At 37.9% G+C, this 26,675-nt stretch overlaps 2 protein-coding genes across 9 annotated transcripts in view; both read left to right on the top strand.

Annotated features, from left to right (window-relative positions):
• Positions 1-664: 664 nt before the first annotated feature.
• LOC103702838 (uncharacterized) lies at positions 665-2,668 on the top strand. The gene is made up of 4 exons (XM_039124998.3): positions 665-813; positions 1,326-1,452; positions 1,578-1,792; positions 2,019-2,668. The coding sequence occupies exons 2-4, from the start codon at positions 1,360-1,362 to the stop codon at positions 2,314-2,316; spliced, it is 606 nt and encodes a 201-aa protein (XP_038980926.3). The 5' UTR covers positions 665-813; positions 1,326-1,359; the 3' UTR covers positions 2,317-2,668.
• A 6,715-nt stretch (positions 2,669-9,383) lies between these two features.
• PHOT1 (phototropin 1) overlaps positions 9,384-26,675 on the top strand; it is a 29,892-nt gene continuing 12,600 nt past the window's right edge. For 2 of the 8 annotated variants that reach the window (XR_015968430.2, XM_088703569.2), the window contains exons 1-16: positions 9,386-9,913; positions 11,826-12,480; positions 13,977-14,159; positions 14,391-14,482; positions 14,625-14,901; positions 15,475-15,691; positions 15,818-15,888; positions 16,533-16,639; positions 19,186-19,235; positions 19,313-19,417; positions 19,974-20,033; positions 20,116-20,205; positions 21,509-21,585; positions 22,441-22,525; positions 23,403-23,483; positions 26,108-26,223. Coding sequence is in view for 4 of the 8 variants with exons in the window: in XM_088703569.2 (XP_088559695.2) it covers positions 11,828-12,480; positions 13,977-14,159; positions 14,391-14,482; positions 14,625-14,901; positions 15,475-15,691; positions 15,818-15,888; positions 16,533-16,639; positions 19,186-19,235; positions 19,313-19,417; positions 19,974-20,033; positions 20,116-20,205; positions 21,509-21,585; positions 22,441-22,525; positions 23,403-23,483; positions 26,108-26,223 (2,264 nt within the window). In the remaining 4 variants the exon portion in view is untranslated. Of the gene's footprint in view, positions 10,006-11,825; positions 12,481-13,976; positions 14,160-14,390; positions 14,483-14,624; positions 14,902-15,474; positions 15,692-15,817; positions 15,889-16,532; positions 16,640-19,185; positions 19,236-19,312; positions 19,418-19,973; positions 20,034-20,115; positions 20,206-21,508; positions 21,586-22,440; positions 22,526-23,402; positions 23,484-26,107; positions 26,224-26,675 lie in introns of all 8 variants that reach the window. The other 6 variants (XR_015968431.2, XR_001879189.5, XR_016396307.1 and 3 more) reach the window with 6 other exon arrangements.

Here is a 26,675-nt window from a genome sequence, read left to right as displayed (position 1 = left end):
TGGATTTGATTCTTGCTGTAGTGTAAGAATTGATTGAATAGCAATGCTATGGGGCGACTTTATAACCTCAAAAAAAAAGATTTGGGGCATGAATGATGGTGGGCTTCAACTTTTGGAAAGAAATTAAATTTGGGGTGGCCATTAAAGTAAGAAATTATTCTACATGTGCAAGCGAATGATGATGCTCGTACTCATCCTTTTGTCCATCTTTGAAGGGTAACCTAAGAATGAGGACTACTAATTTTAGCACAATCAGTATTTCATCTCCCAAATACTGCTTTGGAGAAGTTAGACCCGTTCTCTTCCCTAGAACGGCAAGCGATTCCGTTGAACTCGACGAGCCGATATGGAAGAATCTACCCAAGATCCTGGGAAGATTCATATCTCAATTTGTGGGTCTCCTGCCAATCTGTCACCTCTGTTGACAAAATTAAGAGCGGGTATTCTGTAATTTCTCAAACAACCATGGCCCTTTTTAAAGTAGCAGCCCCTTCGCAATCCGACATCAGGCACCCCTAAACTTACCCTGGCCATTCTCCTTATGACGTGGCAGGATATGATCGAATGCCTGTGTGACACGTCATTCCCACGTCGGATTGGTTCCTGGCGGCGCTGGTTGTGTTTTCTAAAGGTGAATCTTTTCGAATCCAGGGCGCCAGCTAGTCCGCATGCCAAATTTAGTGAATCCCGTATTTTGGGCTTAATTACAGAAGGCTGATTTCGTCGTGGTTATAAAGTGTATGAATTGGTCACCTTGCGTCCTCGGAAGACTCTTCTCCTTCGGGTTCTTGGCCTTGAGGATCCGAGAAAGAGGTAAGAAAACCACTATTTTGTTAATCTTTTGATTCGCTTTCATTTTTTTTCTTTTTTACTTCAACTGTTGAATCTCGATATGTTTAGCTTTATTTATCAATTAATCTTAGCCTTTTAGATTCATGGCGACAATCATATTTTTGAGAAACTTTGTTCTGAATTATTGCATAAAACTAATTTTGCAAGATATCTTGAATTTCAGTTCTCTAAGAATCGGACTCTTTTTTTTTTTTCGAAAAAGGAGGAGACAAGCACCTGATTCCCCATTCCTCTTTTTTTGAAAAAAAAAAAAGAAACGACGTCATGTGTTGTTTTCTCTCTTAATGTTTTCAGTGTTTTCATTCTTGTCAATATTCTTTTTTTTTTTTGTTTGGTTTTGACATGTATCTGATCATGATATAGTTTGTTTATTTATTTAATAGATTAGATTTATTGATTCATTATTTATTTGATGGATGGTTTTTTTTTCCTTCACTCTTACTAATTCTCTTTCTCGATTATGGTTATAATAGGGGTCTTGTTTTGAGGCCAGATCGCCAGAACCTAATGGCTCCAAGTCAGACCGCACAGCTCGCCTTTTCCTCTGCATTCTTCGGCGTGTTATCTTTTATTCTGGGCATATTCGCTGAATTGAAAAAGGTCAATTTTACTACTAATTTCTTCGAGTTTTTTCATGTCGAAGCTTTCTGATTTTAGAATTTATTTCAAAATTTTTACTTATAATTTTTATTGTGTTTTTTTTTTATAATTTAATCTCCATGCAGCCTCCCTATGGAACTCCAATTCAAGGAAAGGATGTCATCATCTGTAAGTTTCCAAGCGATCCGACCGTTGCATTAGGTGCCCTCTCAGTTGTCGCAGTGTTCATTTCTGCCGCTCTGGGGATTCTCTCTGTGTTCTTCCCTTACAAAGGCAAATCCGTTCCTAGGAAAGTCATGTTCCAAAACACTACATTGTTTGTATTCTTCCAACTCGCAGTGTAAGTTCTTCTTTGCAACAAGAAATAAAGCTATTCTCAATTCTTCTGGCATTAGCTGGTGATGCTTAAATTTGCTATTCAATTGACATGTCTTTTAGTTTCTCTTTCTCGTAGATTGATATGTAAACTATGATATCATTCTGCTCTTGTTGTTCTCTCAAACTGAAGTAGTTTACTGAATTCTGAAACTTAATTTCTCTACTGATTTATGGCTGTTTTTCATCAGGGGTTTGACCCTTTTAGGGGCAGGAATGATGTTAACGGGAACTATCCAAGAGGCACTTCAGCACATCCACAATGTGCACCAAGATCTTGAGTATGCTTGCCCCACGGCGAAGACTGGCGTCTTTGGAGGGGCTGCCTTCTTGAACCTCGATGCCTCGATCTTCTGGCTTATTAATCTGATGCTGACGATGAACGTGAGAGAGGACTATTTTGGGGAGACGGAAGACTCCAAAGGCGAGTACAGAGAAGTTTTAACTGGCGATAATGATATGGAGGAGGATAAGCACACGGCAGCTTGAAGTATGAGCAAAGAGATTAGCACCAGGAAGAAGGTAGAAGACACCGGCATTGCCATTCATCACCAGCCCATTTGAGAAAATGTGATCGGACTTTACATGAATAGTTGCTTGCATCCTTGTAGATATCCATCTTTCTCCAATTAATGCCATTTTTATGGGTTGTGTTGTGAATTGTTTTGCAAGTTTGGGTGGCTTGCAAGGCAAATGATGGTATTGCTAAACTTGATACTTATGTTGTTGGCTCGGATGTTAAACTTGAATTATCAGCTTAAACCTTTGGGATCAATTGGCTACTCGGCATGATTTAAATTGGCAAAATGCCATGGTTATCGAAATTAAGACATTAGACCAGAATCAAAATTGGAGCATCATCCCTCTTCCACCGAGCAAGAAACTCATTTTTTGTGGGTTTACAAAATAACATACGAATATAATGGCACCAGAGTGCCAGTTTTACTCAAAAAGTAGGTATTGACTAGCATGAAACTTGTGCCCACATGGCCAAACTAGTCATGGTTCCATGTTCGCTTTTTTGAAATTGGCCTTTATTTCCATTGGACGTAAATAATTCTTTTTTACATTGAGATTTAAGAGAGGAGGTTTCCAAAATATTTTCTCCTAGGTTTATCAAACAAGGGGCCAATCAGCTACTGTAGAAGCCTTTGTATGGACTCAAATAGGCTTCATGGAATTGGTTTGCTAAATATTTTAACCTCATTGATGCAGCAAAATTCAAACCTAAAATCTCAGTCTTTGATAGTGAATTACCATTGATCCATCTAATTGTGGACTCATTCGACATACAATTACCAGAGTGATTATTGTTTATTCTGTTAATTTTGGAAGCCGGTTTTGTGTAAACCTCGAGAGCCTCCCTACATGCAGTCTTCACTTGACAAAGACATTCTTCTTTCTTCCTCTAGCTCTCTTTGCTTGTTGGCTTCCATTGATTTAGATTGGGCTAATTGTTCTTATACAAGATGATCCATCACAGGTTTATTGCACTTTTCTAGAGGCTTTTTCTATCTCTTGGAAATCCAAGAAGCAACTCCTATTATCTTGCTTATCAACTGAACCCGAATATCGTCCCATGATCTCCACTAGCTATGAAATACAATAGATCATGCATCTTCTTTCTAATCTTGGAGTTTCACTCCATATAGCTACTTTATATTGCAACAATCAAATATTCAAATGGCACTTCATATTGAGAGAATAAGTGCATTAAAATTGACTGTCATAGAATTCAACATTATATAAAAAATTTGCAAAAACAGGCGTCTCCGAAGCCATCTGACAATATTTATAAGTAGCATATTATAACTCTCCGACACTGCAGAAAGCAAGCAAGCGTAGAAACAACATTGTTGTTTTCGCAATCCACATTATTGTAATTCAAATTTGGCCCGAGGGTGACCACGCCGGAGGAGTCGAGAGAGCCGCTGATGGTTGGAAGAAGAAGACGGGGGCCACCTTCTGCGCGATGGCAGCCACAGATCTGCACAAAGCCTTACCGGTGTTTTCGGTAAGGACCCTCCGACGATCAAATTAAAGTAGAGTAAATTTGGTTCAGCCAAAAAATCCCTTAGAAGTTACCTGACCGGGCTATTTATAGTTCTGATGGAGAGACCCAGATGGCAGAGGCATTGTCCCTCCTCATCATGAGAGAGGGCGTGGCTCTGAGCCGAATGGCGCGCAGCTAAGACTAGTTGGTGGCGTGTGGTGATATCCGTTCTCGAGAACGGTAAGGTGTTGACAGTCACAACGAGGTATGGTCGGAGTAGTCATGGTGCCGTCCTTTGACTGTCGAGGTCCAACTATTAAAGCATGGTGCGGTAATGTTATAATATACGGCCATGTAGGAGAGCGTAGGTGCACACATGGGTGCAATTGTTGGTGAAGCCGAACTCGTTGAAAGGTCGTATCATGCGTTTGGTGAGGTCGGCTAGACGGGTGCTGAGGGTAGCTCGGCTTCCTATATTCCGAAGTGTACCTGGTGGAGCGCCCCGAGCTCGAGAGTCGGGGCGTATTACTGAAGTGGGCGCCCCGAGCTTGGTTAGGGTTGGTCGGCGAATATTGGAGACATCCCAAACTCGGTCGGGTGAGTTGGCGAATATCCGAGGCCGATGGAGATTTTGCCAAGTCCGAGGCCGAGCTGATTCTGGGCCGGACCGAGGATTCAATCGGTCGATGTTGGCGTTTATTGAGCCAAAACTAGGTGGCCTTTTAGCTATCGGCTGGACGATCCATTTCGCCCCCCATCACATTGGATCTCAACCCAACTGCTAAATCCGTTTCTTTTGGCAATTAGGGGATCCCTGGTAACTTCAATCAACAAGCCTAGAACAACCAACCCAGCGAACTTAATAAACAAAGATTTTGAGGTTGGAGAGTGAGGCCCTATTTGGGGGAGCTTTTGGAGGGCCAAAAAGCACTTTATGGCTCTCCAAAAGTACTTTTAGATAAAAAATGGCGTTTGGTAAAATTTTCAGAAAGCTGTTTTAGCTTTTGCGGGAAGCTGAAAACAGCTTTTGGGAAGAAGCTCCAATTTGGAGCTTTCCGGAAATGCTGTTTTCAGCTTTGTCGGAAAGCTGTTTTTTGGACCAAAATACCCTCATTTAAATCTCACTTTTTTCTCCAAAACCCTCATCCCGCCTCTTTCTTTCTCACCCATCCTCTCCCTCTCTCTCTATCTTCTTCTTCCTCTCAACGCCGCCGCCTCTGTTCCTTCTTCCTCTTCTTTTTTTTCTTTTTTTTTTGTTTTGGGAGCTCGTGGCTGCCCACTGTGGCAGCCACCATGCCGGCCACCACCCATGGCCGGGGACCCCTCTATATTTCAAGAAAATAAAATAATAAATAAATAAAGAACTAAATAAAATAAAAAAAATAATGAGTGAGTGGCAAATAAATAAATAAATAAATAAATAATATTAGTAATTATTTAACCAATTTTATCACCTAACTAGAAAATTTGTTAGAGAGATAAATGGTCATTAGAAGGATAAAAAATTAATTTACACTAATAATTATAATATTTTATATATTTATTATTGTATTATACTATAAATATTATATTATATTACATTATATCATAATACATTGATATATTATGTTAAATAATTTAATATTATATTAAATTATTTTTCTATAATACATAATGTTATAGTACTATATTATAATAATATTATATTACATTACATTAATATTATATTATATTATATATTTATGTATTAATACATATTATATTTTATTATGCTCTATTGTATAATACTGGTAATATCCTTTATGATCATTTTGTCAGTACTTTCTCAGTTTGTTTACGAAATACATGTTAAAATAGCACAGCACTTTAAAAATGTAGTTACCAAACAGCAAAAAACTTTTTATAAACGCTCTGCTTCAGACAGCTCTACTTCTAACAGCTCTACTTCCAAAAGCTCCCTCAAACCGGGCCTGACAGCGCATCGCATTTGACTTTATGGGCTGCACTCACATCCGTTGTATGTGCACTGCCGTTGTACCAAAAAAAAAAAAAAGCGCATAATATGATAACCATGATTTTATGGATCCTGTGCAGCACGTGGGACAGCATGCTGCATGCGTTATACCATGTTCATGCATTCATGACCATCATGATGGCCATGAAACAGCCAGACACATATTTCTCAACCCTCACCCGAGGATTTTCTCGTGCGGTCCTCTCTTTTGGGTGTCTTTAGTGTTCCCTCGCTCGTAGCATCGCCAAGTGGGGCCACGTCACTCGCTATGAGATCCAGGAGGACCACACACCGATGCGTAACCTGCTCCTGCGGGCAACCAGAACTCTGCGAACCCTTCGAACCAGAAAGGTGGCCACGTAAGCCATCAGGGATGCGACGCCGGGGGACCCATCCGTGAACAGATAAGGTCCGGTCCGATCCAAAAGTTCACATGGTCCCGGGACCAGCTTGAGTCCCACCACCACCCCATGGTATACCTATGAATACCGTCAGGCTCAAGACTAGGACAATTCAACTTTTACGGATGAAGCTGGATACAATCACGGGAAATTTAATAAAATATAGTTAATACAAGATATTTTGATCGATGATACTCCTTGAAATTAAGAATATTTGATTCATTCAAAACCCTCATGTTGTGTAGTTTAACACAATGAATGTTGCTAGCTAGGTTCCAAGACTAGAAGGTACAATTTTTTAAACATTGTAACATCGATATTGGGACTCCGGTAGAAGGATATTTTGATGGAGAAAGCTATTTAGACCTTGGTTCAACCATCTCATGAGCTGCACCAGACCCTTTGAATATTTGAAGCAGCTCCTTATTAATTCTTTTTGCCTCACTAAACTCAGTGGCAACTCTAAGGTATTGGTCACTTTACTGGAGGTAGTGAGCAACTCTCAAATTGTTACCCTCCTTTGGAATCTAAACTTGTTTGTTTGTGATGAAGCTGATTTCAGATACAGACAAGAGGCCTCTTTTGACTGTGAAATGGTGCGGCTTGTTTTGGAGTGGGATTAATACGGAGTGCAAGTAAGAGCTTACATGAGAACCACGGCCAGGTTATTATATATAAAGTTTCAGAATGTCTCGATCCTACCTCATGGACCCTTTCCATACGGCGTGCATCATGTAGCCGTGCATATCATCAATCACAACTGCTTATTTTTACAGTACAGCATCAAAATGGGCGCTTGATGTATATGCATGGCTGCCACGCCCTACCGGATATAATTTCTCCTTCAAATGAATGATGATGAGAGATCATGCACTTTAGTCCTAGGAATGATGTCACAAGTTGATATTGAACAATTCAAGGCACCTTCAAACAATGGTTCCATGTTTAATTTAAATTTTTCTCAAAAGAATGTTTAATCTAAATTTAAATAGATCATTAATTTATTTTATTACCTCCAAGTTTTTTTGAAAAAAAATAAATGCTTGATATCACCAACATGCCTAATGTAATTTTTTTTATTAAACCAAACTAAAATAAATGCATACGTAACTATCATAAAATAAAATATCTAATGACTTAGAAGGAATATCTACCACGGCCATCTACAAAGTAGATTCAATATGATTTGCAACATATGATAACATCCAATCTACTGCATTGTTAACTTCTTTGTGGACATATTTAATTTTATAAAAGTGAAGAGTTGCTCTCATTCTCCAACAATCTTATTTAAAGAGATGAATATTAGTGGCTGAAGTTCTTCATCTAGAAAGCCACCTAATAATTATTAAGAAATCTTCTTCAAAAAAATATAAAAAGACTTTAAAAATTAGTATAATTTCAAAAATTAGTGCAAGAGAATTTAATTAGTAGGGTGAATACAAACTCTGAAGTTCAGCTAATAATATGCTTACCCATTCAAAAAAAAAAAAGTACAATGAGTACAAAATTTTAGAACCAAAAATAACTTGTCAAAAAAAAAAAAAAACCCACTCCCGACCACCCAAAATAGACACACAGACATGCCTTTAAAAAAAAAATAAAAAATAAAAACAAAAAGAGTGCTCCTCCCAAAGATGCAGCGTCTACACCAAAGTTCTTGCCGAGTTGTAGATATTTCCAAATCACAACCGTTGCAATGATTTAAAGCTGTCAAGATTGTAGACAGTTAAAATCTTGGAGTATATTCTAATCAAGTCTGACTCATTTTTGTTTGGGTCAAATGGACCTTGCAAAGGATGGAGGACCATGGTGATGCTGTATGTATCTTAAGACTTAGGAGCACCACATCATCGTAGATTTTTACACGAATCATGTATATAGTTTCATATCATATTTATACCACTCGTAGTCAATCATCGTCACAACTTGAATGCACAACAATGAAGAACCCCACACTCATATTAGATTTGGTCAAAAGCAAACTATAAATAATGGCCGTGGACCATATGCCCACTACCATGCAAATGCTTCATGAACAATAATAATGCATGTATTCACTCAAACAAGATTACTAACAATATGCAAGTAGAATTTTTAGGCTCTACATCCATCACACATATTGCTTGTTAATTTCTTGCCTTGTAATAATTTTGTCTACACAGAGATAGCAACCCTTCCTCAGTGTCCCTAAACCTTTCGGCTAGCCTTAACAAAAGGTAGGACTTGATCCCAGGAATCTGATGGGCACCTTCACGTGCTTTGTTAAATTAGTCCACAAATAACTTTTAAAGACCTACCACGAATAATCGTCCGGACTGTGTTATGTCAGGCGTGCTCTGGGGGCAAGGAGGGTCCTTTTAGAAGGAGACTCCACGACGATTATTGGGTGGATTCTCCAGGTGTTAGGGAGGATCGATGACTACCTCCCACTGCTGAGGGATATTCGGATCTTGGTTCGAGACAGGATGGTCATTCAGGCGAAGCATATATTCCGTGAGGCGAATGGAGCTACGGATTGGGTGGCCTCCTTTGTTGTTAACCATTTAGGAGTCCATATATGGGTAGGCAAGGCAGAGCTGCCGAGTGCTTTTCGTGATGTTTTGCTTTTTGATTTTTTTGGTTGTATCTATACACGTCATGTATGATACCACCATTTTTAGCACAAAAAAAAAAGAAAACCTACCATGAATATCGTCTAGTTAGAGCTCAAAAGGGGCCAATATAAATCGGATATCGGTATATTTATTATTATTTATATATTTGACAAATATAATTATAAATATAAATGTTAATCGATACAAAAATTTACATTCATATTTATTTTAAAAAGATACAAATATATATCAAGTCTGAATATAAATATGGATATAAGTTTAATAGTTACATTTTGTAACTATAAAAATAAAAATATCATACAATAGAAGATAAATTAAATCAGTAATATTTAATATGGTCATATATATTTTTTAAAAATATATAAATACTATATAAAATTAAATATAATTATAATTTGATTATGTAATATTTATGTCTATTTTTTTTAGAAAAATATGGGCATAGATACAAATATTAATCGTTCGGATCACTGAACATCCTGAGAGGTAATCAAACCGAGGGTGACCGGATCTCATCTCCTCAACTTTTGGGAAAACGGCTAGATTTCAGGGCAGCCCACATGCACGGGCACGGGGCATCGCCCATCTTGTCGGCCGAAAACAAAAGCTTAAAGGCAATTCCCCTACTTTTACTCCTTCTCGTGTTCTATTCCTTATTTCCTTCTCTCCCTTCCCGTCGATCCCGCAGTGCCCACACCGAGATTCTAATCCCCTTCCTCTCTCCACTCCAAATCCCGTCTTTAGTCTCTCTCTCTTTCTCTCCTCCACTTTATTCCTCTTATTTATTCCGCTCCAAATAATCCCAACTGGAATAACTCGGACAGTATAAGAGAGCCCATATCGGCGACGGTGGGATGCCTCCTGCTTCTGGGTCCAAACGGTCTGCCCGAGAACTTCCCAGCAGGGAATGGCAGCTCCTTCTCTCCAGTCATTCCTTCGTTGCTCTCGTTTTGCCGACGGCTTTGCTCCTTAAATCCCTCTGGTGAAACTAGTCCTTATCCCTGAGGTATTCCTCAACGTGAAGAGAAGCAGAAGAGAGCTCCTTCAAAGGCGTTATTCTATATCCTCAGTAGTTCAAGAGGTTCGAGTTTGGATTTAGCTCTCTCTCTCTCTCTCTCTCTCTCGCTCTCTTCGCAACTTCGACTGCTGGCATACTGGTTCTTCAACTTACAGGTTCTAACTTATAGATTCTTTTGACGGAAAAATATAGCTACTATATAATTCTTTCAGATATGTATTTTGGTTTTCAAGATTTCTTGCGTTTGTGTTTGCTGTTTGGATGTGAAGGTAATTAGGGAGGTTTTTTGTTGTTGTATGATATTGCTGATGTGATTTATTTTGTTCTTCTGAACTTTGTGTTTTGCTTTTAGATATAATTGGATCTTTGTGATTTCTCCTCCACCACTCGTTGAGATGCTTATCTTTTCGACCAGATATATATTCCGTATTATTAATATTCATTTTTTTCAATAAGAAAAGGACTTTTTTTCTATTATTACTTTCAGAGTTTAGGTATGGATCTAATCTTTTGACAATCACGTCTCTATGCTGCTTGGGGTTCCTTTTGTCGTGTCTTAGTTGTTTTCTTTGTTTTCATTATCGAATATGGGAGGGGGCAAGAACTCCCCAGCCTTTTGTTACATCAAAATAGGTATACACCCCTGATAACAATCCTATGTGGTGTATGGTTTGCACCATAGAGTGCTTGCAGCTAAGATGAACGATGGCTTTATGTGTCATACATGGTGTGTCTTATTCGATGGCCGTCCATCTTCTAATGATGGTCATCTAATGCTGCATAGACCATACAATATAAACAAAGGACCGCAAAAAAAATATTATACCATATACCTCTTCATCGTGTTTATTGATATAGAGTTATATCAATTCCCGGACCAAGAAATTAAAAGCATTCTTATCATAAAATTATTCGAAGATCTCTATAGTTTTAAATTGAATAATATTTTTTCTTAGTGCAGGGAGATATCCTTTTATTGGTTAATGCAGAACTTTCTTCAATGTTGCTAGCCTTATTGCTAAAGATATTACCCAAAAAGGCCATACTATATCTCTTGCATTCTTCTTTAGTTTGTGTTTCTCCTTCGTTTGCATTTCACTATCACTAAAGTCATAGCTGTCCTCTCAAATGGTATTAAATGACAATGCTACCCTCACCAATAAGGAGGCGATTGACCTTTTCCAAAGCCTCATCATTGTAGAAAATTTTCTTTAACGAATTTTGCATTATAATTAAAACCATTGTTCTAGGATTTTATCCTCATCCCGTTAGGTAACGGTGGGTCCAGCTACAGTGATGTCCTAACAATTATCCAGTGTAGGAGTTTCCTATGGACATGTAGATAGAAAATGAGCAATTCAAATTAAGAAAAATAAAGGAAGTGTCTTTATCAATTTTATAGCATCAAGCTCTAGAGCCTTGGAGGAGCTAAGAAGGAGACATGAGCTTATTGGGATTTGGTTCTCACTAGGTTCAAGAAATCCCATCAAGTGGGCAAACTAGTTCAACATTGATGTTGGTGGCTGCATTAATTGACATAGACATCCCTGCTAAGCTTTAGGGCGGTTAACATCAACTGTTGCCATGGATATTGGGTGATATCCACATTTGCTTGACCAATTAATTCTATAATATCATCATGTTGACACTGTAATTGTATATGGTAGTTAAAAAAAAATGCATTTTTTTTTAGTGAAAAGTTTGAATTTAATTAAAAGAGATGATGTATGGACCACCCATCACCATTAAAGAAGGTTGAACTTGGTGCCTAATACTATTGATACATGTAGCAATTCATGGGTGCAGGAAAGCTGATATGCCTTGCTAAGTGTACAATTTATGGTTTGAAAGGTTAACTTATCCTACTAGTATTGTTAAGGATCCATTCAAGAATAGGCTTCCATTAATTAACTCTATCGATGACATCATACGAACTAATATTTTATTATTTTATATTTTGCCTACGTGGGCGCAGGGATGGAAGACCGCCCATCCGATAAATCCTCGTCGTTCCTCCCCCAACTTTCCCGGGACTCCCGGGGCTCGCTCGAGGTCTTTAACCCCTCCAACTTCTCTTCCGGGCCCCACGCCCAGTCCCAGCCCAAGCTCCCCTCCCCCTTCTCTTCTTGGCAGTCCCCCTCCTCCTCCGAAACTCCCCAAGAAGACCTCACCCCGCCATGGCTCGCCATCCACGAACCCTTCCCGCCGCCGCAGCTCGCCCGCTCCGGCTCCGAGACCATCTCCATTTCCAAGAAAGCTTCAACCTCCACCTCCGACGTCGACGCGGCGGCCCAGCGGGCGGCGGAGTGGGGGCTGGTCCTCAAGACCGACGAGGAGACCGGGAGGCTGCAGGGCGTCGGGGTGCGGCGGTCCGGGGACGAGGCGGGGAAGAGCGGCCGGAGGGAGTCCGGGAAGTCGCGACAGAGCTCCGAGGACTCCGAGGCCGGCGGCGGGAAAGAGAGGGGAGGGATGCCTAGGGTTGCGGAGGAGCTCCGGGATGCGCTGTCTGCGTTCCAGCAGACATTCGTGGTCTCGGACGCGACGAGGCCGGACCATCCGATCTTGTACGCCAGCGCCGGGTTCTTCAAGATGACGGGCTACCTCCCCAAGGAGGTCATCGGCAGGAACTGGTACGCGATCTTTCTTTGCCAATCGCTCTTGATCTTCCTTTGAGATCTTTCCGGGGTAAATCTTCGCCTTTCTATCTAGTGTAATCTTGATTTTTTTTTTTCTGTTGTTTTTCGTTAAACAAAGTATTTCTTGGCTTTTCTTTCTTATCCGATATTGGCTTTCTTTCTTGGATAATTTGGGTTTCTTTCTAAGCCATGCAAGCATGATCAAATCAGTCGTGAAACTTTAGAAGCAAATTACCTGTCAAAGATGCAAGGAAATCGGTCGTGCGTGATTTATTTTTCTTTTATTGTTACCATTCTTCTAAGGTGTGCATGGACATGACAGCTACTGAGTGCATACCTTATAGGAAATAATGTCACTTGCTTCATATAAGATTCTTGCACACCATGGGAGTGGGAGGACTTAACAGGGTTGCTTAGACAAACAACAAAAGCTAATAAACCCTAAAAATCCAATACACATAGAGGACCTTGGATCTTCAAATAGAAAAGGGGATGCTTCTGTATGGTCTATGAGGCCAAAATTTTCAAGTGTTCAAAGGGGATTTCTTGCCTCAAGGAAACATAAAGGACTAAATCCAAACTGATGTAGATGGCCTTAGATGGCACAGATGCGGTGCTTGCGATGTTTTCCCCTTGGTGGCTCCAAGGGTACTTCACACCACTTGTGAAAAGGGAGGTCCTAATGACTCCAATACCAGTTACTCTAGCTCTTGATATCAACAGATGGAGATTGAAAATGTTTCGAGTCACAATAATGCGTAAAGAGAGGATAATTAAGAGTATAAATTAATGTTAAGATCTAAACTTTATTTTCCATTTGGGATTCTAAATGGAGTCCGATTGTTTTGTAACTTTGCTGAATTTTTTTAGTGGCTTTGAGTTGAACAAGTTGTATTTTGTTATGAAATTTGATGAAGGTGTCCTCTTGCATATAGGACAACTTCACATTCCAATCCAATAATGGGGTTCAGTAATGGATAAGCATATTTGAGAGTAGATGTTTATAAAGCTGGTGGGATAAGTTGATGCATTCAGATCCTCAATGAGGCGGGGCATAACTTTTGAATAGCAATGTGTAAAATTTGTTTATTTTTCAAAGAGATTTAGAAGGGTAGGATAAAATATAAATAATGTGAAAACAAAACAAGGTTAAAAATGTGCGAGTTTTGTCAGGACTTGATTATAAAATTTGGCATGCATCACATGTTCCGCATTGCAAACGCCAAATTCACACAGGAGGAGTCCATATATTGAAAAGGTAATGAGCACATTACTTTGCCTCCAACAAAGGCCATCTGTTAGTGGCTCATGGGCTGTAAGTTTTTTTCCAGCCAGTGAATTTATATACGGCAAAGATATTTAAACTAACCTTAATCTTTGTTTGTGAGACACTAAGTGGAAAGTGCAAACACATCAGAATGATTTTAAATTCTGTATTTGTTCTACTATTCAATTTTCACATTGTGTTTCAATCTTAATTACCTTTGCAGCCGGTTCCTACAAGGTGCTGGAACTGATCCGGCCGAGATTGCAAAGATAAGAGAAGCACTGGCGGCAGGAGCAAATTATTGTGGTCGCATATTGAATTACAAGAAGGATGGGACTCCCTTCTGGAATCTCTTAACAATTGCACCTATCAAAGATGAAGAGGGAAATGTCCTCAAGTTCATTGGGTAAGTTATTGATGAAATATTGAGAATCTTGCTTTAAATGGTTTAATTTTATTTAATTTGTAAAAAGCTAATGGTATTTTTCCCACTGAATGAACCATTTCATTGGATACTCATGCATCATCTGGCATTGTCTTTGAAATTTGACAACGTTCTTGCATGGTACCTATGCTTTGATCTACCTGCCTGATTAGAATCAAATTCCAGAATACTATTTATTTGTTTTTCATGCAGGATGCAAGTGGAGGTGAGCAAATACACTGAAGGGTCTAAGGATAAGATGATTCGTCCCAGTGGATTGCCAGAGTCTTTGATTAGATATGATGGTATTGTGTGTTTTCTGTCTTGATCTGTTACATTGTCATGTTGACATGAAGCACTTTATTTATCCGTATACTTTAGAAGACAAATAACTTCTTGAATATGTTTAATGGCAAGGTGGTTTTCTAATATATAAGAAACTTGCAGCTAGGCAAAAAGAAAAGGCCCGTAGTTCACTCTCGGAGCTTGTGGTAGCTGTAAAGAATCCCTGTGCACCTTCAGAATCGACAAACCACCCTTTCAAAGGGAAATCTGAAGGTGATAGAGAAATGTTCAACTTCGAAGTTCCTGGAAGAAGAGACTCTGAAAATGTCACTCCAGGAAGGCGTAATTCACGTGGCACGGGAAGTTCAATGCAGAGGATCATTGAACTGCCTGAAGGAGAGAATAAATCGAGAAAATCTGGTCTACGTTCCTTCATGGGGTAGGCTTTATGTTATTACTATGATTAAATCTGTGCTCCATGCTGCTTATTGTCATTCTTACATATGTTAGTCATCTGAGAATTAGCTTTACTGCACATAAGCTTTCTGCATACATGCTATGTGAATATGTATTGTTCTTGTGGAACGGTGAGTTTAACTTTCACCTCTTGGAAAACCTATCATGAACCATAGCCAGTCTGCTACTGCTAATATGCATTGGCATTTCTTATCAACTTTCGAGGCGATACCTGTTTCTGCAGAGGATACTAATCTCTGTACTTATATTAAATTTGTCACAAAAGATGTCCTGGCAAGCAGACAGAGCAATGTGTCAGCTCTCATTCTTTGTACGCATCTTTACGCATAATTTGTGGTTTTCTTGTATGTGTATATTGTGTTCAGGCAGAAAAAGTGAGGTTGAGTTTTTAACCTCCCTAATCATTTATATCTATCTTATGGAGTAATTGCCCATATCTATTGGGAGAGTAGGGAAAATGAAAGAAGTAAAACAGATCAACTTTTATGAATCCATTTGTTGCCTTACTATTTCCTAGTTCTTTTTTGAATTGCAGGCTTATCGGCTTAGGCTATTCAAATGTGGAAAAGCATGAGTTGGAAGTTCCAATGGAGGAAGATGCATTACTGGAAAGTGATGATGAAAGACCTGAGAGTCTTGATGATGATGTCAGGAGAAAAGAAATGAGAAGGGGTATTGACTTAGCTACAACACTTGAACGCATTGAAAAGAATTTTGTCATTACCGATCCGAGGCTTCCTGACAACCCCATTGTGAGATTAAGGCTCCAAACTTTTGTTTCCTATTTCTTCAGTTCCCATGCCTACACTAACTATATTAGTGATTATAAAAGAACACTAGAAGATGCTAATCTATAGTGTTGGTTATTATATTTTCAGATATTTGCATCGGATAGTTTCCTGGAACTGACTGAATATAGCCGTGAAGAGATACTGGGAAGAAACTGCAGGTGCATTTTAGAATCTGTATATGCTCCCTCGTACCAAATGTTCTTCCTCTGGAGTAATCTACTTTTGGATCCTGGTTCTGTTCCAAGAAGTATTTATGCACATCTGTTATGAAGCCATCAATTCATCATACTATATTATACTCTTTTGAAGTTAAAAGCTACAATTACAATGAGAAAGTATAATTGATATTTCATAGTTTTTGTAGCAGCCTTGCAACTCTACTTTTCCCTGCCAGAGATTTAGTTTCCTCATACAGCTTGCAGACTATTTCAATTATGTAAAAATATCTGAGAGAATGGATACCAAAATATTAGTTGCATTCAGTTGCAGCTGTTCCTGTACCTATTTGGGAACCCAGCTGCTTGTGTTATAGCCAAACGACTTCGGAAAATACAAATTCAAAGACAACTAAGACTAAGAGTAATATTCATAAAAATAAATTGATTTATGTTGTTTTATCTAATTGTTACTTTTACTATCTGCAATGGCATATTTGGACCTGTAGATACTTTAATATTTTCTTAGTATCAACTTTTTTAATGTCACAAGCTAGTGAGCTACTTTTTCTGATTCAGGATAAAATTTTCAAAATTTTCTCCACCTGATTGTTTTTAATTGTTGTTGTTTTCTGGGCAACTTTCAGATTTCTCCAGGGCCCTGAAACAGATCCAGCGACTGTTAGAAAAATAAGAGAAGCTATAGATAACCAGACAGATGTGACTGTGCAGTTGATAAATTACACAAAAAGCGGTATGCTTATTTTTCTTTTATAACGGGAAGCATGAGTATCAATCTTAACTCTGATGCTGATGATTGTTTAGAGTTGAATGTAGATGCCTTTTCTTTAAGTAAAAAAAAAAAGAGAGAGAGGGGAAGAGCTGGGCTATCCCTGCATTTTCTTTTTTGGCAGTTCCATGCATTTTAACTTCTTGTTTTCCACTTATACCATTAATGATATATTACAGAGGAGTACCTGTAGTTGTATTATGTATAAAATATATTAGATACTCATCAAATGGTGAGGGCTATGGTTTTTCGACATGTATTTACTATGAATACTGCCTCTCATAGTGGCTTCATTACATAATTGCAATATTCTAAATCTTTTTCAAGTTAGATGATTTCAGAAGTAGAAAATATTTCTCCAGACTCTTCATTGTAGCTGTAGAGACATGATTGGAGAGAATGGATAATGCTTTGCTAATCTTTGCCATTAACTCTGAACATCACTTGACCTCTATGTGGTGCCACCTTCATTAGACCTTACTAGGATCGCTGTCAAGAAATGAGAACTTCATTACTAGAGTTCAAAGTGGTAGTTGAAACATGATTAAGTCATGGTTGTTTAATTTTCTGTTTTCTGAACATTCCAGATCATAGTGCTATATCAATAATTGAGGCTCAAGTAACCTTTATCGCTCAATCTTCTTTCTAGCAATTAATAGTGACTGTCTATAACTTCTATGCAGGCCCTTTTACAAGAACCACATACTTCGACTTTTGCTTTTTATTTGATGTTATGAATTTAAATTTAACTATCTAGACTCTACTATAGCCATTCAGACTCTTTTTCCTCTCTCCTTTGCATGCATTTGTAATTTTGCATGGAGTTTTGCTGCTTTGCCATCCTTGTTCATCATTTAAGCATTTCCCAACCTCTTTAAACTTATAGGAGTTCTTGAATTTGTTCCATGAATGTTCTCAAGGTTTTGAGGTGCCAATTTTGGAACTCTTTGTTCGTTGTTGGTTCATCGCATCTTGTCATTAGACTCCATCGAGTTATTCAGGAGCCTTGAGCATATTTGGAACTCTCTGTACCTTCTCTTCTCTATATTTGAATCTTGGAAATTTTTTTTTTTGAACTGCAACATTGCTCGTTTGGCGGTTGAAAATTTTGTTTCACCCTTTGCTCTTCTTCATGATATGTCGTACAATTCATTTTGTTGTCTGGCAATGCTTGGTTTGATCTCATGGCTTCCCAGGTTATTGCTCATGACAGCCTGTGCTTGTTGATTCAAGTAATTGGGTTATGTGTGTTGACAGCTGAATTTTGCTCATTTAGGTCTGCGACATTGACAATGTTGCATATGCATGGTGCACAAGCTTGTGTCAGGTATGGCCCTTATGGATTCACTTGGGCCCAGAAGTGCATTATGCCACTTTGTCCAACCCACTGTGACCCCTTAAGCTTGAAAAACTGATGATGATGCAACTTAAGCAAACTGAATAATATGCAGCACTGGGGTGAATCAGGTTTATAGCAGCATTATGTGACTGCAAGATAAATGCATTATTTATAAAATCGATCGGATGTGGTGAATTCATATGAGTTGTCCAGGGTGGGTAATTTTAAAACATTTTATTATTCATCATATATCCTGCCCCCTTTTAGATTTTCAAACCCTTGACCCTCTGTATCTTTCTACCATTGTCTTCACTAATATCACAAACTCATGCTTGAAAGAAGTCGATCTCTTTTATCCTTGTAATCTTCCTGGAAATAATATATGTCAGCCCTCTTTGTCCGAATTGCTATGATCTATCAAAGAATGATGATAAAAAGTAGACATAATGACCCTTTTTTTACATTTGGCTTCGTTAGAAACAGACACCTTAAATCCTCACCTTGCCCATCTATTCAAAGCATCATGCTGAACTGTCATGAATATAGAGATGAATTCCATTCGCCATGAATCAATTATTCCTCCTTCCATGTGGAGCAACCAGGATTCTACACTGAAAAGCTTCATCCTTGCGTACAGAGCCTCAATCCTTATAAATTCCACTAAAAGATCACATGAATGATTATCTTTATCAGTCTTGTTACCCTACAGAACAACCAATCTGAAACCTTGATTTAGAGAGGAATGTGATGCGTTTTGTATCCCTAGATAAGTCCCCAAACAACTGTATCAGTAATGCAGTCTGCATTAGATTCTTGATGTTTTATCTGTTGATTCAACTGGTGCTTCTGTTGTCCCTTATTTCCATGTCTGACTCTGAGGACCAATTGATATATCCCCATCTTGATGCATTTTGAGTGTTCGCTGGTAAGCTAATGTTATTTGTTTATTCATTTTCCATTTATATGTTTTTGATTCTGAATTCCTTTTTAGTCTTTGGGGTAACACTATGCAAAACAGATGAAACAGCTGCACCAAATTCTAGATGAAATGAATACTATACCGTAGTTTGTTCTTAGTCACCATTAATAGTTATAAATGGTAATAATACCTTTAGTAATTTATGTGCTACTTCTGTAATACGACATTAATTTTCCATTTTTTTGGTCTCAGGGAAGAAATTCTGGAATCTTTTTCATTTGCAACCAATGCGTGACCAGAAGGTGCAAAGTAGTGTTGTTCACTTGGTTCGCAAGTTCTTGGTTTATCGCTTAATACTTTGTGTAATACTCTCAAACAGGGGGAAGTCCAGTACTTTATTGGGGTTCAGTTGGATGGTAGCGAGTATGTCGAACCACTTCAGAACTGTATACCAGAGGCTACTGCAAAAGAAAATGCAAATCTGGTCTGTGATCTCTTGCATTTGCAGGGTCATTCTAAAGTGCCTTCCAAAAGAAAGTGCAAAACAGTTTCATTTCTGAAAATTATTGCCTAGTTAGAGATATTAAAGTGCTCGCCACACAGGATGACTCAATAAGCAAAGATACTCCAGAGTAGATTGCCTTTGATTGCTTTTTCACTTTGTCCTGGACCTCATGTTCAAATTCTACTTTGATAAAATTGACTTCTGCATGATAATTTTCAAGGTATCAACTATCAAGTGAAAATAAAAGGGACACTGCAAATTTGCATCTATTTTTGTGGTGGAAGCATTTAACTTTGAAATGATTTTTTGGAGTGTGTGGTGGTATCTATTTTGTAACTACAAAAAGACTTTAAAGTTGTTTTCTTTTGGCAATGAAGTTGTCCACTAGAGGTTGTCTTGCTTTCGTGGTGAATATATATTGTTAGTGGACGATTTGCAATTAATTTTTTGTTCGACTCTCCTTATAGTATAAGATGTTTTTCTCCCATTCTGTTGAATGCCATAATTTGCAGTTTTGCTACCATGGACATTTCAGGTGAAGGAAACTGCAGATAATGTTGGTGAAGCTGTGAGAGAACTTCCAGATGGTAATTTGGTAAGCTCCAGATAATCTATATCTATTTGATTAAATTACTGTCTTTAATTCTGAGGTATTAATACTTACATATTATGTATAGAAACCTGAAGATCTATGGGCAAATCACTCAAAGGTGGTCCTGCCAAAGCCTCATGGGAGAGATAATTCATCATGGAAGGCCATCCAGAAAGTATGACATGCTTGAAAGTTGAAACTTTTTAATATATCAGTACCAGCTTAGGGTCTGTTTGGATTATTAGGCTGAAAATCCTATGGGATTCGTTGGTTGAAGGCTGCTCTAGGCCTATATTCATAAATAGCTAGGAGGAGCTTTGGAGTGAGCCGGCCCGAATCCCATAAGGAGAAAAAAAGACCTCAGCTGAAAAAAAGGAATTACTGAGGTCTTTTTTTTTACTCCCTATGGGATTCGGGCCAGTCCACTCTAAAGCTCCTCCTAGGTATTTATGAATATACACCTAGTCTAGCCTGTAATCTTATGATTTTGCTGTTTGTACTGGCCTAACCTATGAATCCCATAGGATTTTCAGCCGAATCATCCAAATAGGCCCTTAGTGTTTTGGTTAATAGAGCCCCTATTCTTAATGTTCAAGAAATTATGCTTTTATGAAAGCAAATGATATATATTTTTTTGAATACGGGAAACAACTTGATGTATTTGTAACTCACAAAAAAATTATAAACATTTTGTGCTTCCACAGAACATGATATTTTCTTTGAAATGTACATGTGTAGCATTGTGTGACATGTACGTGAGTAATATACTTAAAAACCTACTTTTACATGGTATGAAGAAGGGATTTATGGTAGTATTTGCTATTTATCTATAGTAAGGAATATGTTTTTATTTCCTGATTACTGAAAATTGTTCCTGTTGACTATAAAGGGCTGAGGCTCGTGAAACATTTGCACAAAGAAAGATACATGCTTTGGATGGGGCACTGTCTCTTCACTACTTGGTTCCAGTTAATAACTAGCTAGGTGGACTCAGCTAATTTAGCAAACCTGTAGGCATTAGATCTTGCAAATTGTAGTTAACATATTTCTAAACATACAGGCTAGGATATAATCCTTATCCTACATTTAGCATTTTCTGCTATGTGAAAGTCTTGTACTAGTTCGATCATGTAGAAAAATAATTCCTAATAAATATATAATCCATGTCTTTCCTCTGTTCTGATATATGGCACTTGATAAAATTACATTTAAAACATTGAGTTATCATTATTTTTGCTTCTTTTGTATTGTGTTAAGTGTTAACCTTCTACTTTGAAATATATGCACTTCAAATGCTTAATCATTGTTTTGATTTTACATTTCCGGGATTCTGTGTTGACATTGTTAATGCTTCTTGATTGTGATAAATTAATTAGATGGTGTATCTATGTTCTGGCTGGTGTTGAAGATTCATATTTATTTTTTTGCATGCTTAAGAAATTTGCTATGGTGCAAGTCATTAGCAGATAATTCTGCAGGTTCTAGCGAGTGGAGAAAAGATAGGTTTGAAGCATTTTAGGCCAGTTCAACCTTTGGGGTCTGGTGATACTGGCAGGTAATGATATTTTCTTTTATTATTGACATACATTAACTCGTAATGTCTAAGCGTTCTTAGCAAATATTCTGAAATATATATATATATATATATATATATATATTTCAGAATATTTGCTAAGAACGCTTAGACATTACGAGTTAATGTATGTCAATAATGTTCTTTATTTTTTCCTTTCATAAAGCTTATTGTTGAAACCAAGGAATGCCGTACCGGTCCGTACCGGCCGATACGGGCCGGTACGTACCGGTCCGGTCCCTGACCGGTACCGGACACAGATGAAAACCGGTATTTCCGGTTTTCTTCTGTGAACCGGCCGGTACGGGGCCCGTACCGGCCGGTACCGGCCGGTACCGCTTGGTACCGGCCTCGTACTGGTGCGAACCGGCCGGTTCGCACCGGTACGGTGTTTTTTTTTGGGGGGGGGGGGGGGAAACCACAGCGCCTCGCTGTGGTTTTTTTTTTTTTTTGATGGGAAAGAAAGTGGTCCGGACCGGTACCGTACCGGTCCGAACGGCCACCGGTACGCCGATCCGGACCGGTACGGCGGACCTTGGTTGAAACACTATGACAAGTTTGCCCGTTGGATATCATTATCAATGAGTTGATTTAATGATTGCTAGGTACTTTTACAATAGCTATATACCTACAGTTTTAACCTGAAAAATTACAAAATTTATGTCTCATACTAATCAAGCAACTAGCTATGCTAATGCCACGTGACCTTACAATTTTAGAAGGGTATGCAATAGTTTACCTTATTTGCTTGGCTGTGCCTTTTCTGATTATAGCTTAAAATAATCATTATGATCTCATTTAAGTCAAGCAATTAATTTATTCACTTCTATATGGTAGTGTGCACTTGGTGGAGTTGTTGGAAACAGGAGAATATTTTGCAATGAAGGCTATGGATAAAAATGCCATGCTTAATCGCAACAAGGTATGAAGATGACTTCCTGTTTTAGAGTATATTATCTCTGGAGAATACTGAATAGTCTGTGGTGTTATGGTTGTTTTATCTTTTGATCCATTGTCACCAATTTAATTTCAATACATGCCCTTATTATTTGGACTTGGAAGGAACAAGCTTGTCCAAGTAACAGTCGAGTTCCTATTTTCTTGCTGTATAGATTTCGTTAATGTCATGGGAGGGTTAAACTTTTGCATGCTATTGCTTATTCTACAGGTTCCCAACAGATGGTTTTTGCTTTCTACATCTATCTCCCTCCCTCTTATTGGGTATGGTAGTAAAGCAACTAATCCTTTAACGCTCGACTATGACTGTTCTTATGAATTTTAATTGGACGAGCAAGTGCCTTTTTTAATTATAATTTGAAATTTTTAGCTAAGTGGAGGATTGCTGATGTTTTTATTATTTAATTCAAAATTTTAATATGTATATTTTAGTTTTGTTAGCCGTTTGTGAGTTTGGAAGTGCCATTTGAGTTATGTTGCATTTGACTGTTGGAAGATTGCCAAGGTTGCAACTTTCAAAGACTGTCCACATTGGAACTCATGGATGGTTCCAACAGACACTTCCTTTCATAAACCATATGAGTTGAATAGTTATTCTACTGGTCTTTTGGGACGTGTCTACTCAATCAATAGTGCCAAGTGCCAACCCTCCTTTATATCTTTTCCTTTCACCTTTTTGTTGCCTGTACAAGGGTTGTAAATGCTGGTCAAGGGGCATATAATACATATTGCATTTTACATATGTATATCTTTGTGTTTTGCACCTACTAAGAGAGATTTGAGATGACATAAGTCATGATGCACTTTTTTCTGTTATATGAACCATCAATTTTTTGCTTCAGGTGCATCGAGCTAGCGCAGAGAGAGAAATTCTTGATATGTTGGATCATCCTTTCCTTCCTACATTATATGCATCATTTCAGGTCTGTTGCTATAATATTTATTGTTAGTAAACTTCAAAATAAGTTGCAGAAATTAAATATTTATTTTTAAAAAATTTGTTGAACCTTTATTCATTATTATGCTCTTGAGATTAAAGTACAACTGACTGCTGTTACTATCAAAATTAAGATTGTCTACTGAGGATCAATTATTGGAGTGCTTCAGCAATGCAATGGATTTATTGTAGTATACGGTAACCCAAATATATGCACTTTATAGGCTGTATTGGCACACCTATGATATGATACAGTTGTGTTGAATGTATTTGGAGAAGATGTGCCATGAACAAATGTTGGAAAACATTTTGTACTTGGATATACGTACAAAATGAGCACCAACTAATGATAGTCCCTTAAAAAAATTGCTGAAGATGAGCAAGAAGGCACATAATAATTGGAGAAAGGAGCACCAACTAGTTGGATCTAGAGATGAAATGCATGTTCATTCTTGGACCAAGTGATGATTTGTTAGAGACAAAGTTTGCCATACCGACCTATACTGCCTCATATTGGGCATATTGTATCATACCCATGAGGTATTAGTACAATACCAAGTTTCAATATGGCACATGGGTAGAATAGGTCTGAACCGAGTGAAACTGCCTTGTACTACCCAGTTTCATATTTTTGGGGGGTACATTGTTGGGTGAGAGAAAAGGGTCTCTCAACCCTGTAGAGTGTACATACCGTACCATACATTAATGTGCCGCCGGTACCAGTACAACAAACCTTGGTTTTTGAGGACTACCACTAGCTGGTATAAAGTAGGATCCTAAATGGTACCATCATGTGTTAGAGAAGTATCAAATGGAGCTTCCTTGTGCTATTGATGGTGCACATATTAGGTAGAATAGTCGTTGGGCCATATTAGTGCACTTTCAGTAGGACATCACATATATAAGAAAGAAACACAACTTTGAAATCTAGGAAATAAGGTTGAAGTCAATCATTTAAAACTAATGCTTCAAATTCTCATCATTAATGAATATGGTGTAATACAATATTCCAAGTGGAAAGCGCTTTATAATTTATGAAGCTAACATGTCAAAATCGCTCAATCATGAGGAGGTCATTTAGTGGCGGAACTAGGATATTTTTTTAATTTGTCCGGTTTTATTTTTTCTTAAAGTAAGTTTTTTTAAATTTTTTCAATGAAAATGTTAGAAATTAAATGAAATGATTAATCACTTAAATTAGCTAAACACTAGAGTGCCCCTGAAAATTTGATATATTACAACTTGGCATGATTTGTGCTATTACGCAAAAAAAATATTTGACCTATCATACATGGAAACCTACCTATTCACTGAGTTCACTAATGGGAAAGACAAAATTATATTACAAGTAAATGATGCAAATTAATTTATATTAAGTGATATTGCAAAGAAAGGTGTGTAGGATGGCAGAAAGAGAACAACATAGTGGAGGATGGATTGGTCAGGGGAAAATAACAATTTACAATTTCAAGGGGCATTGATGGTGCTGAGTGTAAGGAAATAGGATTAAGGGTGATTACAAGATGGCTGAGGGGGCGGAGGAAGAGAGGAGGCACCAAGAGAGTGAGGTGAAATGTATATTAAAAATAAAGTTGGTGGGAAGGAGGGGCTGACAACACAGTGAATTGGGAGAGGTGGAATTAGGAGAAAGGTAGTTTGTGGTGGCAAGAGGCATAAATTGTGGCTAGATGATTGCAAGTATTTTGATTTTGCTACAAGGCAATGAATCCACTATAGGGCGCAATAGCTCGAATATATAAGTAATCATATGGTACACGAGTATTGATGTACTAGTGCACAATATAAGTACATTGATACTATAAATTGATATGTATGTAATATAGGAGAAACTTGTCTACTTTGTATTAAAATGATCGATTTCTCAAGAAATTTGATAACAAAAGAGGTTTAATACTCACTTATCTGCTTCAAATTAGCTAGTCTTTTTTCCATCTTGATTAGTTAAAGTATTTCCAATCACCATAACTTGATTGCCAATCTCACTACTGTTTTTATATGCAGTATGATTCAAACCATGGTTCGTCGTACCGGTCTGAACCGAATAGTACGGAGCATACTGTACTGTACCAGTTTGGTACCAGTATCCGGTACGGATGGCGTACCAACACTCGGTATGCTAAAAAAATTTCGTACCGTACCGTACCGATACTGTGCTAGTGTGGCGCTGGTATGGAGTTCGGTACCAAGACGGCGAACCTTGATTTAAATAATTCTTAAGTCTTTTAGTTTATGAACTAGTACACCGAATGTCAATACGCCACCCATACCGAGTACTAGTACCGAATCAGTACAGTACGGTACATCCCGTATTGTCCGGTTCGGGCCTGTACGACATACTATGCTTGTAGTCTAAATAAACCTTACATGTAATGGTTTTCATATAATTCCGTTCAGACTTGTATATCTTTTATCTTTCTTGTTATTCAGCATTTTTTGAAACAATCTTATGCATTCTTTCCTTAATTCATTCTTTAGTTCTCTTAAACTGCCATCTGCTAAAACTTGTATATATATATATATATATATATATATATATATATATATATATATATATATATATATATATATATTCTAAGTAGTTTCAATTAGTATATTTTGCAGACTAAAACACATATCTGTCTTATAACGGACTACTGCCCTGGTGGAGAGCTCTTTCTACTACTAGATAGGCAACCTCTGAAGGTCCTCGAGGAAGATGTTGTTAGGTAATTCTTTTCCTACTGAACATGTGCATATGATATTTGTTTAATCATATTAATGCTTACTTCATGGAAGCTATAAGATAAAAGAAAGCCTGACAGCATGCATAGGATTTTTCATTTATAAGAAGTGACTATTTATAGGCACTTATACAGACTGATTTTTTATCAATCTTCTTGAGCCATTGAGTTTAGCTCAGTCTGTCAGAGCCATGGTGGTCATAGCCTCATTCCCCAAGGAGATTTGGACCCTTCAAAGTTACCTACCACCAAGCTAATATTCACTTGTATTACATAAACTACCTCTCTTTTCTTTTTTTTTTTTGTTCATAGACAAGGCAACTATCCTTGCTTTTTCTCTTTATCAACTCTTTTACAACCTATTTGGATGTAGTCCATATCAAACCAATACCCTTGCAGCCTGAATCTTGTGGGAGGGGATGTGGTTTTCTTTTTTT

The sequence above is a fragment of the Phoenix dactylifera genome, chromosome 8 (genome assembly GCF_051530095.1).
Source record: "Phoenix dactylifera cultivar Ajwa chromosome 8, Ajwa_hap1_PhDact_Kaust_v1.1, whole genome shotgun sequence".
NCBI lineage: Eukaryota > Viridiplantae > Streptophyta > Magnoliopsida > Arecales > Arecaceae > Phoenix > Phoenix dactylifera.
This window is presented reverse-complemented; position numbering and strand designations above follow the sequence as displayed.